The following is a 12,947-nucleotide window of genomic DNA, read 5'->3' as shown; positions in this document are numbered from 1 at the left end:
AAAATCACAGAGCTGGTAAATGGTAGAGCCAGGATTCAAATCCAGATGTCGGACTCAAAAGTAGTCAAAAGTCCAAGCTCTTCCTACCATACCAACAAGTTCAGGGGCAGCCTTGGGGTGAGTCAGGGACTCTTGGAGCCACTGGCTCTTCATGAATCTTACCAGGTGATGAGGACAGAATTTCTTGAGTACTCCATTGTTCTCATTCTCATCAATTTTCCTCTGGTCATAAATCCTGTGGTGAAGAAGCAATGAAGATGTCAAAACTAACAAGTGGACCCCTTGAAGAGTAACAATTTAATATAGTAGCAAGAACAACAGCCAGCTGGAAGTAAGGGCAGAAAAAGGATGTTTTCCCAACCAAGCTTCTGGTTCATTTTCTTCCTCCTACCTTGAAGGTCCTCCTTCCTCAATCCCTTTCCAAACCCTAACTCTTTCATCCAGGTCCTTCCTATTTCAAGTGGCAATCCTCAATTCTGTAACTTTGAAGTGACTATCTCACCTCTCAATTTTTATATCACTTACTGTTTATTTTCACTAAAACAATTAACATTATAGAGCTTTCTTACCTATGTTACCTCCCTAGTGGGGTTCATTACTCACAGGTAGAGACCATGCTTTATAGAAGTCAGTGAGTCTTTAATCTGTCCTTGAAATCTTTTTATTTGGCCAGTTCTCCCTCTCATATCTCATAACCACTATTATAAACCACCACCTTTCTCCCCAACACTCCCTCTCTCCTTCCTTTATTCTCATTAAGCATCAAATTCCTCTCATCTTCTCTCTTCTCTCTAACCCAAGCTTTTCTAAATTAATCCTCCATTCAAATTGATGCATATGTCATGTGCCAAGTATTATGCTAGGTGCTGGAAGCACAGTGAGGAACAAGATGGATCCAGTCCCTGTCCTCACACATCAGTCTCCTCCAGTCTCAGAGCCTCATCTTCCCATAGCCATTCTTAATCTCATCCCTTCAGGGACCTTGTCTGATTAGTCCATTTCTCAACCTCTTCCTCATCACTGTCTCTCATTTTTAAAAAATTCTCATTCTACTGACTGTCCTTTCCTACTGCTTCCTCCTTCCTTCTCCTTGCAGTGAAATTACTGAAAAGAACAATCTACCTTCAATACTTTCATGTCCTCACGTCCTACTCACTTAGCCCATCCGAATACAGCTTTGGCCTTCACCTCACCACTGAAACGCCTGTGAAGTCATCAGTAACCTAACTGCCAAAGCCAACAAGATACTTTTCAAGACTTTCTCTATCGGCTTGACACTGTTCACTACTTCTTTCCTAAAATACCATTTCTCCTTAATATCCAACCACTTCTCAGTGTTGTCCACGCGCTCATCTTTTGTCTATCCCTTAAACATTGATGTTCCCCGAAGACCCAGCCTCAAGTTCTGCTCTGACTATAAACGGAAGATTTTAAACCTAGAGTCTAAGTAGTATGTGAACACCCTGAAACTGGGAAGAAATTTTTGCTTGTGCGCTTTTCTTGGGAGAAGGGACCAGTCTTCACTGTATTTGCAAAGAGACCAAAGACCCAAAAAGAGGGGATCTAGGATCCTGCTCTAGACTTTCCTTTGGAAATCAAATTCCACTACTAATGCTTTAACTATCACCTACATATAGATAAGCTGTTGTTGTTGTTGTTAGGTGTCGTGGAGTCTATTCCAACTCACAGTGACCCCACGTGACAAAGCAGAACTGCCCCACAGAGTTTTCTAGGCTGTAATCTTTATAGAAGCACATCACCAGGTCTTTTCGCCCAGGAGCCGCTGGTGGATTTGAACCGCCAACTTTCAGTTCGCAGCCAAGCGCTTAACCACTGCACCACCAGGGCTCCTTTCCTATTAATGGTAGTATCCTAAATTCAGGTAGTCAAACCAAAAACCCAGTCCTTTCTCTCCTGTACAGCTAATTTCTTTCCAGTCAATTCTACTCCCTGCAAATATTTCTTGACTATACCTCTTCTCCACTCTCTGCCATTTTTTGCCTAGATTGCTGCGGTATCCTTCTATTTCCTTGCTCATACTGTCACCAGAATTATGTCTAAACTGCAAGATTTCACAGAAATTTCCTGTTTACACCTCTTCAGTAATTTTGTACTAGCCGAAATTCCTTTGTATGGCTGCCTGCCACTCTTCCTCAAAGATCTTATACAGTACACCAAACAAACAAAAAAAGTAATACTTCAACATACCATGCTCTTTTCACATCTCGTATCTTACCTCCACACCTATGGTTCCCTCTATCTGAAATGCTAATTTCCTCTTTGTCCTTGACATCTCCTCTGCGAGGAAGAACAGCACAGTAAAATGTTTCCACTGTATTTTAGGAGTCTCACCTGAATTCAAATACTAACTCTGCTACTTACTTGCTGAGTAACACTGGGTAAGTTACTTCGTATCTTTGATCCTTAAATATCTGTTTCTCCAGAATGTCCCTTGAAGGCAGAGACTATGTCTAGCAGAGTGTGGATCTAGCACAGAGCAAATGCTCAGTAAATGTGGCTGAATTAAAGAATAAATTAATGAATACATCTTTGTAGTCTCCACAGTCCCTTGCTTAATACCCTTCGTACAATGCATAAAGAGACTATCCAAGAAATGTTTGCTAAATGAACCCCCTCCCCCCCAAAAAAGAGACTGCTGCATAGCCAATCGCTACTCCTTAGGAAATTTATCAGCTGATGATAAAAAAAATTTATCAAAACTAATCTAAATCAATAGCTCTCAAATGTCACTAATATCATAAACTACATCAAGTCAGTAATTTTGTAAAAAAAATAAAACAACTAAATATTTAAGCTCCACAGGCTGCTTTTTTAGTGTATGGACCATTCTGTGTTCCTCAGTAGCTAATGCTCTTTGCCCTTCTTCCTTACGGAATATCCTTCCCTTTCTTCTTCAAGTATTTGTTGTTGTTGTCGTGTGCCACTGAGTCAATTCTGATTCACAGAGACCCTATAAAGGTTTCTTAGGCTGTAATCTTTATAGGAGCAGATGGCCTGGTCTTTCTCCCATGGAACAGTTTGTGCGTTCGAACTGTTGACCTTTCGGTTAGCAGCTGAGCACTTAACCATAGCACCACCAGGGCTCCTTAGTATTTATTAAACCAGAAAACCAAAACCAAACTCGTTGCCGTCAAGTCGATTCCGACTCATAGCAACCCTATAGGACAGAGGAGAACTGCCCCATACGGTTTCCAAGGAGTAGCTTGGTGGATTCAAACTGCTGAACTTGTGGTTAGCAGCCGAGCTCTTACCCACTGTGCCACAAGGGCTCCGGTATTTATTAAGAACCCACTAGATTTTAGATACGATGCTAAACAACGGTTCGCAAACTTTTTCTTAAAGGGCCAGATAGCAAATATTTCAAGCTTGCAGGCCATCTAGTCTCTGCTGCATGAAAGCAGCCAGGGACAATATGTAAACAAACGGCCATGATTGTGCTTCAATAAAAATTTAATCATAAGCATAGTTTGCCAACTCTTGCGCTAGACAATGTTGATACAAAGATGAATATGAATTTCCCGTTTCCTGGGCATAGGGCGGACCCTTGACATTTTATATTAAAAAAGTATGGTTTCAGCGCCCTTCGAACACCCTTACTTACTGCTCCTTTATCCACAGACCTTCAGGTACCCACTAGCTACTTTAAGTCTCTCTCATCTCTCCTCACCACCAGCGTTTCTGCAGCTGCCCTCAATCTAGTGTCCTTTCAGTGTTGCTGATCTCAGGGAGCAAAGGGACTATTTACTGACTGTGTTTTATGAACCACAGCATATACCAAATCCTTCCGCAATAAATTTACATGTCAACCAATCACAGTGTCACATCTACAACCACAGGGTTCATCTGATGCATCCTCCTCTTCTCCACTCCTGTAAATTCCTAAACCAACCTAAGCAGGATTTAGTAGCAGGGACTGGAACCTATGCCTCCTCCGCTTGACGACTACTTTTTTTCCTTTTGGCCATAGGCCATTATTTTCCCACAGACTCTTCTTAAATACTTCCACACGATCCTAAACTAAAATTCAGTTATTCATGATACAAAAGCCTTGAGGATGAGTAAGCTATTTCTCGGTATTCCTTAACGGAATTCCTTCAGGCTAGGAGAGAAAGCTAATGGTGTTATGATACAAAATATTCAGCACAAGTGTTTTCGAATTTGTATGGGAGGATGAGCTCTTCAGGTTCTTCAAAGAAGGAATCAGAAAGAAGGAAATCCAAAATGTTCAGTTGGCTGAACTGAAGAGGTGCCAGAGAAGTTGAGGGTGACCAAAGGCATCAGGTCATAGCAGAGCTGGCATGCTGAAAGGACTGTCTGCTCACGCAGTATCGGTGTGCTTCAAAATGTGCACATGCTTCTGCCAAGTCAATATCCTGTTATCTGCTGAGAACTTGAGATGCACAAAGGAACAGAGGATACTGAGGCTGATAAGAGAAGATACAGAATCTCTCTCCTATTGTCTGAAATGCTGAAACTAATTTGCACTTACTCTAATCCTGGGAAGTATCAGCTTTGGAATAAGGCATTATCAACTGCAGTTTTCAACATAGCCAACTCTTCCATTCCCCACCAAACATCTAGGTCATAGTGACGGAATTCTCTAGGGATACAGCAATCTAGAGCTTTAACTAGGAAATCCCAATTAGAAATTTTAGTGAATGCTTGATGTAGAGAGGATATCCCCTGAAACTCATTTTGATCAATAGTTCCTTATTAAAAAAAACTATCGCTATGTATTTGACAACTGGTGAAGAGAGGAAAGGAATTGTGGGGGCAAGGGAAGCAGAGAACAAGGTTGTCCAATTCTCTTGTGGCAAGAGTCTGGAACAGGCAAGGTCATCTCTCACATTTTCTATAAGCTTATTCTATCCCTATGATTCTTATTAATAAATTTAACCTCAAGATACAGGCAAACCTCAGAAATATTGTGGGTTCGGTTCCAGACCACTGCTATAAAGCAAGTCACACGAATTTTTTGGCTTCCCAGAGCATATAAAAGTTACGTTTACATTATACTCTAATCTATTAAGTGTGCGACATTATGCCTAAAAAACAATGTACATGCCTTGATAGTCTCTTCCCTTCACAAAAGATTTCTCTGTAGCATGCAATGCTGTTTGATAGCATTTTACCCACAGTAGAACTTCTTTCAAAATTTGAAGTCAATCCTCTCAAACCCTGCCGCTGTAATATTCTAAATCCTTTGTTGTTATTTCAACAATGTTCACAGCATCTTTACCAGGAGTAGATTCCATCTCAAGAAGCCACTTTCTTTCCTTATCCGTAAGAAGCAACTCCTCATCCATTGAAGTTTTATCGTGAGATTGCAGCAATTCAATCACATCTTCAGGCTCCACTTCTAATTCTAGTTCTCTTGCTATTTCCACCACATCGGCAGTTACTTCCTCCACTCAAGTCTTGAACCCCTCAAAGTCATCCATGAAGGTTGGAATCAACTTCTTCCAAACTTCTGTTAATGTTGATATTCTGATCTCCTCCCATGAATCACGAATGTTCTTAATGGCATCCAGAATGGTGAATCCCTTCCAGAAGGTTTTTAATTTACTTTGCCCGGGTCCGTCAGAGGAATCACCATCTATGGTAGCTATTACCTTATGAAATGTATTTCCTAAATAATATGACTTGAAAGTCAAAATTACTCCCTGATCCATGGACTGCAAAATGGATGTTGTGTTAGAAGGTATGAAAACAACATTTATCTCCTTATACATCTCCATCAGAGCTCTTGGGTGACCAGGTGCACTGTCAGTGAGCAGTAATATTTTGAAAGAAATCTTTTTTTCTGAGCAGTAGGTCTCAACAGTGGGCTTAAAATAGTCAGTAAACCATGCTGTAAACAGATGTGCTGTCATCCAGGCTTTGTTGTACCATTTACAGAACACAGGCAGAGTAGATTTAGCATAATGCTTAAGGGCCCTAGGATTTTCAGAATGGTAAATGAGCACTGGCTTCAACTTAAAGTCACCAGCTGCATTAGCATCTAACAAGCAAATCAGCCTGTCTTTTGAAGCTTTGAAGCCAGGCACTGACTTCTTCTCTCTAGTTATCAAAGTCCTAGATGGCGTCTTCTTCCAATATAAGGCTGTTTGATCTACATTGAAAATCTGTTGTTTAGTGTAGCCACCTTCATCAATTATGTTAGCTAGATCTTCTGGATAACTTGTTGCAGCTTCTACATCAGGACCATCTGCTTCACCTTGTACTTTTATGTTACACAAATGGCTTCTTTCCTTAAACCTCTGCTAGATTCAAACTTTTCTTCTGCAGCTTCCTTACCTCTCTCAGCCTTCACAGAACTGAAGAGTTAGAGCCTTGCTCTGCATTAGGCTTTCACTTAAGGGAATGTTGTGGCTGGTTTGATCTTCTATCCAGACCACTAAAACTTTCTCCCTTATCAACAATAAGGCTGTTTTTCTTTCTTATCATTTGTGTGTTCACTGGAGTAGCACTTTTAATTTCCTTCAACAACTTGTCCTTTGCATTCATAACTTAGCTAACTGTTTGGCGCAGAAGGCCTAGCTTTCGGCCTATCTAGGCTTTTGGCATGCCTTCCTCACTAAGCTTACTCATTCCTAGCTTTTGATTTAAAGTGCAACTCTTCTGTTCACTTGAACACTTAGAGGCCACTGCAGGGCTATTAACTGGCCTAATTTAAATACTGTCATGTCTCAAGGAATAGGGAGGCCCGAGGAGAGGGACAGACGGGGGAACAGCTGGTCGGTGGAATAGTCAGAACACAGACAACATTTATCGATTAAGTTCGCTGCCTTATATGGGCACGGTTCGTGGCGCCCCAAAACAATTACAATAGTAACATCAAAAATCACTGATCACAGATCACTGATCACCACAGCAGATATAATAATGAAAAAGTATGAAATATTGCAAGAATTACCAAGATGTGACACAGAGACATGAAGCGAGCGCATGCCATTGGAAAAATGGTGCCGACAGACTTGCTCGACGCAGGGTTGCCACAAACCTTCAATTTGTAAAAAATAGTATCTGCAAGGCGCAATAAAGCAAAGTACAATAAAATGAAATATGCCTGTAGTTATAAAAACGTGCTCTCATTTATAAAGGAAGACGATGTTTTTCACCCACTATCAAGAAAGCAAAAAGCTTCCCAGGTTCAGCCCAAAAGAAAAAAAAAAGCTACTCATTCTTCTTGTGATTCTCCCCCTCCTCCCTTTCAAACTGATGATACTCCTGGCAACAACCAAAGAAATATAGCTAAAACATGCCAACTGGGTAGAGATGGGACACAGTTTACAACAAAGGATCAGAAGGAAGCTAACTGGACATAAGGAGATTGAATCCATGAGCTCTGTTCACGTCTCAGGATGTGCCTCCATAATCAGTTACAACAGACGTTCACAGTAACAAAGATATCACCACAGATAAAGGACAGTGGTCAGGGCAGCAGGAGCCAAAAACCGAGTTCACACTGAGTGCTCCCAAGTCAAGCTATTTCTGAATCCAAACCAGCATTCAAAATTTCTAGCCCATGTTAATTTATATATGAAAAATATTTACTAATACAACACTTGCTGATGTTGCTGTTGTTAGGTGTTGCTGAGTCAGTTCTGATTCACAGTGACCCTATGTACAACAGAAAGTAACACTGTCTGGTCCTGCGCCATCCTCACAACTGTTGCTATGCTTGAGCCCATTGTTGCAGGCACTGTGTCAATTCGTCTCGTTAAGGGTCCTCCTCTTTTTCAGTGACCCGCTACTTTACCATGCATGATGTCCTTCTCCAGGGACTGGTCCCTCCTGGTAACATGTCCAAAGTACGTAAGACAAAATCTTGCCATCCTCCCTTCTAAGGTTTACCTACTGGTAAACCTGGGCTTATGCCTTAGCTGCTATGTGGAGACCGTGGTCAATTCATTAAACCTCTCTAAAACTTGATAATCTATCTTCTGTAAAGCTGTTCCTCAGAGACTGTTACATTAGGGAACTGAATGTCTCAGAAAAAGGAGCTGAAGTTCTTTGATAGATAGTAAAAAAGTCAAGATAGTCCTAGGCAATTCAGTAACGGAGAGCCTGGTAATATACAATGCATCACAGTCTCAAACTCTCAAAGACATAAAAGAACCATAGACTCACCTTACAAACTGATCTCGTCCGCCTACTGCAAACTGGTGGGTATTGGCAGGATTCACATAGATTGTATACAGCCCCACTTTCTTCTCCTTCTCTTTTGTCACCACCAGTTTCCTTTAAGAGTAGGAAAGTATACAAAGTTATATTCTCCAAAAGATCCAGATGGTCACAGCAAGTGAGAGCAGAGTAATGCAGACATAGCTAATAAGAAATCAAAGAGATTCTCATTTGGAAAGAAAGAGAGAAAGTTTTTTTTTGTTTTTCTAACTTTGAAACAACAATAGGAAAAAGACAAAAACCACTATCACATACATTTACTACTTTAGGGACTGAAAAGAAAACACGTAGTGAAGTCATTTTCTAGTGTTCCTCAAGTAGTAAAGGCTAAAGGTATACAGAAGGATTGCTCCTTATGAAGCTTCAGTATAATGAGAATTCAACAGAGTAACAATCCTTACAGACAATACTACCCCACATCTTCCTATCTTTTATTTCTAAATACATCCTCCCAATCACTTGGGAGCAGGAAGAGGATTAGAAGAAGAATCAGATCTTTAAGGTAACAATCTACCTCCCGAATTCCAGAAAATGTCACCTAAAACTCAGCTTTAAAAACGCACACTGAAAAATGACAAGCCACGGCTTCCTAGCACAATGGTAATCCAAAGGAAAACAGCATTCCTCTTCCTTTATCTGAAGCCAATTCAGAGTTCTTACAAAGACAGCTGTTTGTAAGGCTGAACAACCATTTCTACGTTATTCTTCTGGTTGCACCACAAGAAAAATGATCCTTAGGAGGGCATGGTGCCCTGAGGAAACCCCAGAAAATTTCCAGAGGTAAAGCAAACCCACTGCATATGTTTTTTCCCCTCTGAACATGTGTAAAGAGGGAAAATCATGGTTAAATGAACATTTAGAGCACCGGAAAATAAATCCAAAAGGGCAGCTACGGGGGTTATGTGCAAGGTTTAGGCAGTTCAATCTGCTTCACCTTAGTAAAATGCTATATATTTGAACCTAAGGTTCCTCGGAGTATCAATGCCTCCCCTCTCCTTTTTAAAGCACCATCAGGGATGGCTTCCTTCTCCTACCCAGGCTACTTCCCTAAATTACTACTCAACACTCAGTCATAGCAGCAACAGGAATGAGGCAATTCCTTGTATCCTAGGGCCAAGTTCAATCTCAGGGAAACCAAAGATTCAGGGTGGGAATGTGGCCTAACCAGAGTCACCTGGGGCTACCAACACCAGTGATATGTTCTTATTTCATTCAGAGCCATTCACCTCTTAAATAAGCCCATAGGTCCAAAGTTTAAGAATAAGGAAAGAAAAAGAAAAAAGAGAGATTTAGAACAGAACAATCTGGCTAAATAGCCATGATTTGTTCTCTAGCTTCAGGGTGGCACTGTGAGTACTCTTCCCAGATCGAAGTGTCCAACCAGTCAAAAGCATGATGCTATGAAAAATCGTAAGTTTACAGGAAACGAAAGAAGTCAAAAAAACTGTAGGAGGGAGCCGGGCTTTAGCTTTTGTTTTTAATTCGAAGGATTTACTCATTTTTGATGCTATGGAAACTGAAAGAAAGATAACCATGACAACGAGTTTCTTTGTGAAGAAATTGTTTCAGCATCCTCTCTGCATGGTCAAAGTCACTCCAGCCTAGAACTGCTCTAGGCAAAGTGGAGAGATTTTATTTACTTTTAAAATCTCTGCAGCCTTCCATTAAGAGTGTAGTGTACAGAGGTCACCGAAAACGAATGTCCTTAGGAAAAAAAAAAAAAAAACCTGAAAACACCAAGCAGAAAACATATCAAAAGAACAATCGTTTCAGAAACTCAGCTAGCCATGGAGAAGCGGCCGCTCTAACCAGGGTTGTAGACAGGAACGGGACAGGAACTGATCTGTTCCTTTTCATAGTGCTATCTTGTTTTCTTGGCAACTTAAGATTTTCAAAAGGGTAGGGTCACACAAATAGAAAGGTTACCCTGCAGAAGCCAAATGAAGAAACTAAGGAGATAGTTATGAAGTACTGGCTCTACAGTTATGTGATCCTGAGAAAGAGAGCTCAATCTTTCTATGCCTCAATTTATTCACCTAAAACAAATAATTCTCTCTCCCAAGAGATAAATGCAGAATGTTTTAAGCTCTCTGGAGGAATACGGATGGACTACCCAATAAGTAATGTACGCTGGGGCTTACTTACTAATCTGTAGGGTGCAATTTCACCTCTCTGATTAATTAAGCCCCTGCGTACTTTGCTTACTGCTTAATCTGCCCCTGCTAAGGAACATGCAAAGAAGCTATAAAAATAAAAGCTTTTTTTTTTTTTTTTCACATCAGAGGAAGGCAGCACATGAAACCATATAAAACAAATTTAACAGATTTTGCCTTGGAATTAACGAGCAGGTATATGTCCCAGCAAAAGGGGAAAATAATTACACATCAGACCACAGGATTCCTCTGAACACCTCAAACTGGCTTGCACTGGCTAAGGAACACCCTACCCACAGCTCCAAATCAAACTCTCTTCCTAAGATGCTGGCCAATTTCGCCAGCTATCAGAGACTCAACCATCAGATATATACAAAAGGAAAAATCCCCGTGCCAGTTTCACACAAAAAATGCCTCTGAGGGCTGTGGGGACCATTGTCTTGGGGAACATCTAGCTCAACTGGCATAACACAGTTTATAAAGACAATGTTCTACATTCTACCTTGGTGAGTGGCGTCTGGGGTCCTAAAAGCCTGTGAGCAGCCATCTAAGATACTCCACTGGTGTCATCCCTTCGGGAGCAAGGGAGGATGAAGAGAACAGGATACAAGGAAAAGATCAGTCTGAAGGACTAATTGTCCACAGCTACCCAGGCCTCCACCAGACTGAGTCCAGTACAGCGAGATGGTGCCCGGCTACCACCACTGACTGCTCTGACTAGGATCACAACAGAGGGTTCTAGACAGAGCTGGACAAGGATGTAGAACATAATTCTAACTCACAAAAAAAAAAAAAAGACCAGATTTACTGGCCTAAAGGAGACTGGAGAAACCTCAAGAGTATGGCCCCCAGACACCCTTTTAGCTCAGTGGTGAAGTTATCTCCAAGGTTCACCATTCAGCCTGGGAGTGAAGAGCCCTGTAAAACCAAATGGGACTAATGAGGTACAGGAGTCCAGTGACAAGGGCCAGAAAGCAGAAGGGGACAAGGAAGCTGGTGATAGGGAACCCAAGGTTGAGTAAGGATATTGTTGATGTGTTGTGAGATTGTTAACCATTGTCATAGGGCAACATGTGTAGTAACTGTTAAATGAGAAACTATTTTGTTCTGTAAGCCTTCATCTAAAGTGAGAATAGCAGCACAACTGGAAGAGCGTAGTCAATGTCACTGAACTGTGCATGCAGAAATTCTTGAAATGGTGTATCTTTGGCTATGCGTATTTTCACCATAAAAAAAGGTTGAAAAGTTAGAGGGTTGACATGTTGTGGGGTTGTTAACCAATGTCATAAAACAATATGTGTACTACTGTTTCATGAGAAACTATTTGTTCTGTAAGCCTTCACCTGAAGTACAATAAAAAAAAAAAAAGCCTGATATAAGCTGGTTCAGGCCACCAGCTTATCACATAAGGATAGCTTGGTTTTCTGGCCATGACCTTCATATCCAGCTTCCCCATCCCATTCCAGACTGTAATACTACTTCTTCAAACCCTAAAACAAAAACTTTTTGAAGGCTTACTGTCTCTTATTCCTCAAATCTAGAGTTTGGGCCTCCTACTCTAAGCTTCTCCTATGTTCCTCCCTTTACTTTTTATCCCTTCTATTATGGCTTGAACTTCAATGCACGGTCAACTCTCAGCCAGATTTTCTACCTACATCATTTCATTCCAAATTCAATAGTCTGCCGAAGTCATTTGCTCTGCTCATTACCTGAACCAGATTCCCAATTTCTTGTGGCTTAACAGTGGTTTCCCTTTGAGCCTGATCCACAGGGTAAGAACTCCTTCTGCTTCACGACTCTCCCAGAGCAGAACAGACCAATCATTTCTTTCATCTTTGACCTACCTCTCCCCACCTGGAAAACTTACTAATGTTCCATTATCATCAGAGAACTTCAGAAACGGAAACAAACATCATTCCGTTTAAGAGATTAAAATTATTATTTTTTAAACTAGTTAACTGCAGAGCTAGTACTAGAAGGCAGATTCCTGTCACCCAAGTTTGTACCCTTTCCAGTAAAAACCATTTACCTACCAACCTTCATCCTCTTGATGGTAGTAAGTAACCAGTATATCCTCTTTCCCCAAACCTAAACATTTCTATCATTTAAGTAGCTGTTAACATTTTTCCACTTTCCAGATATCTTTTTCTATACTTATCTCTCTAAAAATATGTCTAATAATTACCAGCCTTTAGATTTTGTTTCCTAAACTTACTTACATTTTACTTGTATGCTATGCAAAATCAGTGACATCCCTTACCAATACTAGTATTGATATTCAAAACTTGTTATAATAATTTTTAAAGACTAACAATGCAGTAAATAATCTAGATATCAATCTAAGATAACAGTTAAATTAACTGTGGTACACCCATGCTATGACACGTACACTGTGGTTAAAAATGAGGCAGGCTTTTTAAAATCTGACATAAAAAGATGTCTAAAACATGTTATAATGTGAAAAAAGTCAAATTTAAAAAATACAGATATGGGCTCAAACATACCAACGATTGTGAGGACGGTGCAGGACTGGGCAATGTTTCATTCTGTTAAACATAAAGTCGCCATGAGTCAAAGACAACTGCA

General features: G+C 40.6%; 1 protein-coding gene across 19 annotated transcripts in view; it reads right to left on the bottom strand.

The window, feature by feature from the left end:
- DCAF8 (DDB1 and CUL4 associated factor 8) overlaps window positions 1-12,947 on the bottom strand; it is a 46,342-nt gene that overhangs the window by 9,174 nt on the left and 24,221 nt on the right. For all 19 annotated transcript variants that reach the window (XM_023725166.1, XM_023725174.1, XM_023725168.1 and 16 more), the window contains 2 exons: window positions 8,155-8,265; window positions 163-235 (listed from right to left, as the gene is read on the bottom strand). In XM_023725166.1, the coding sequence (XP_023580934.1) occupies window positions 163-235; window positions 8,155-8,265 (184 nt within the window). The remainder of the gene's footprint in view (window positions 1-162; window positions 236-8,154; window positions 8,266-12,947) is intronic.

The sequence above is a fragment of the Trichechus manatus genome, unplaced genomic scaffold (genome assembly GCF_000243295.1).
Source record: "Trichechus manatus latirostris isolate Lorelei unplaced genomic scaffold, TriManLat1.0 scaffold00288, whole genome shotgun sequence".
Lineage (NCBI taxonomy): Eukaryota > Metazoa > Chordata > Mammalia > Sirenia > Trichechidae > Trichechus > Trichechus manatus.
This window is presented reverse-complemented; position numbering and strand designations above follow the sequence as displayed.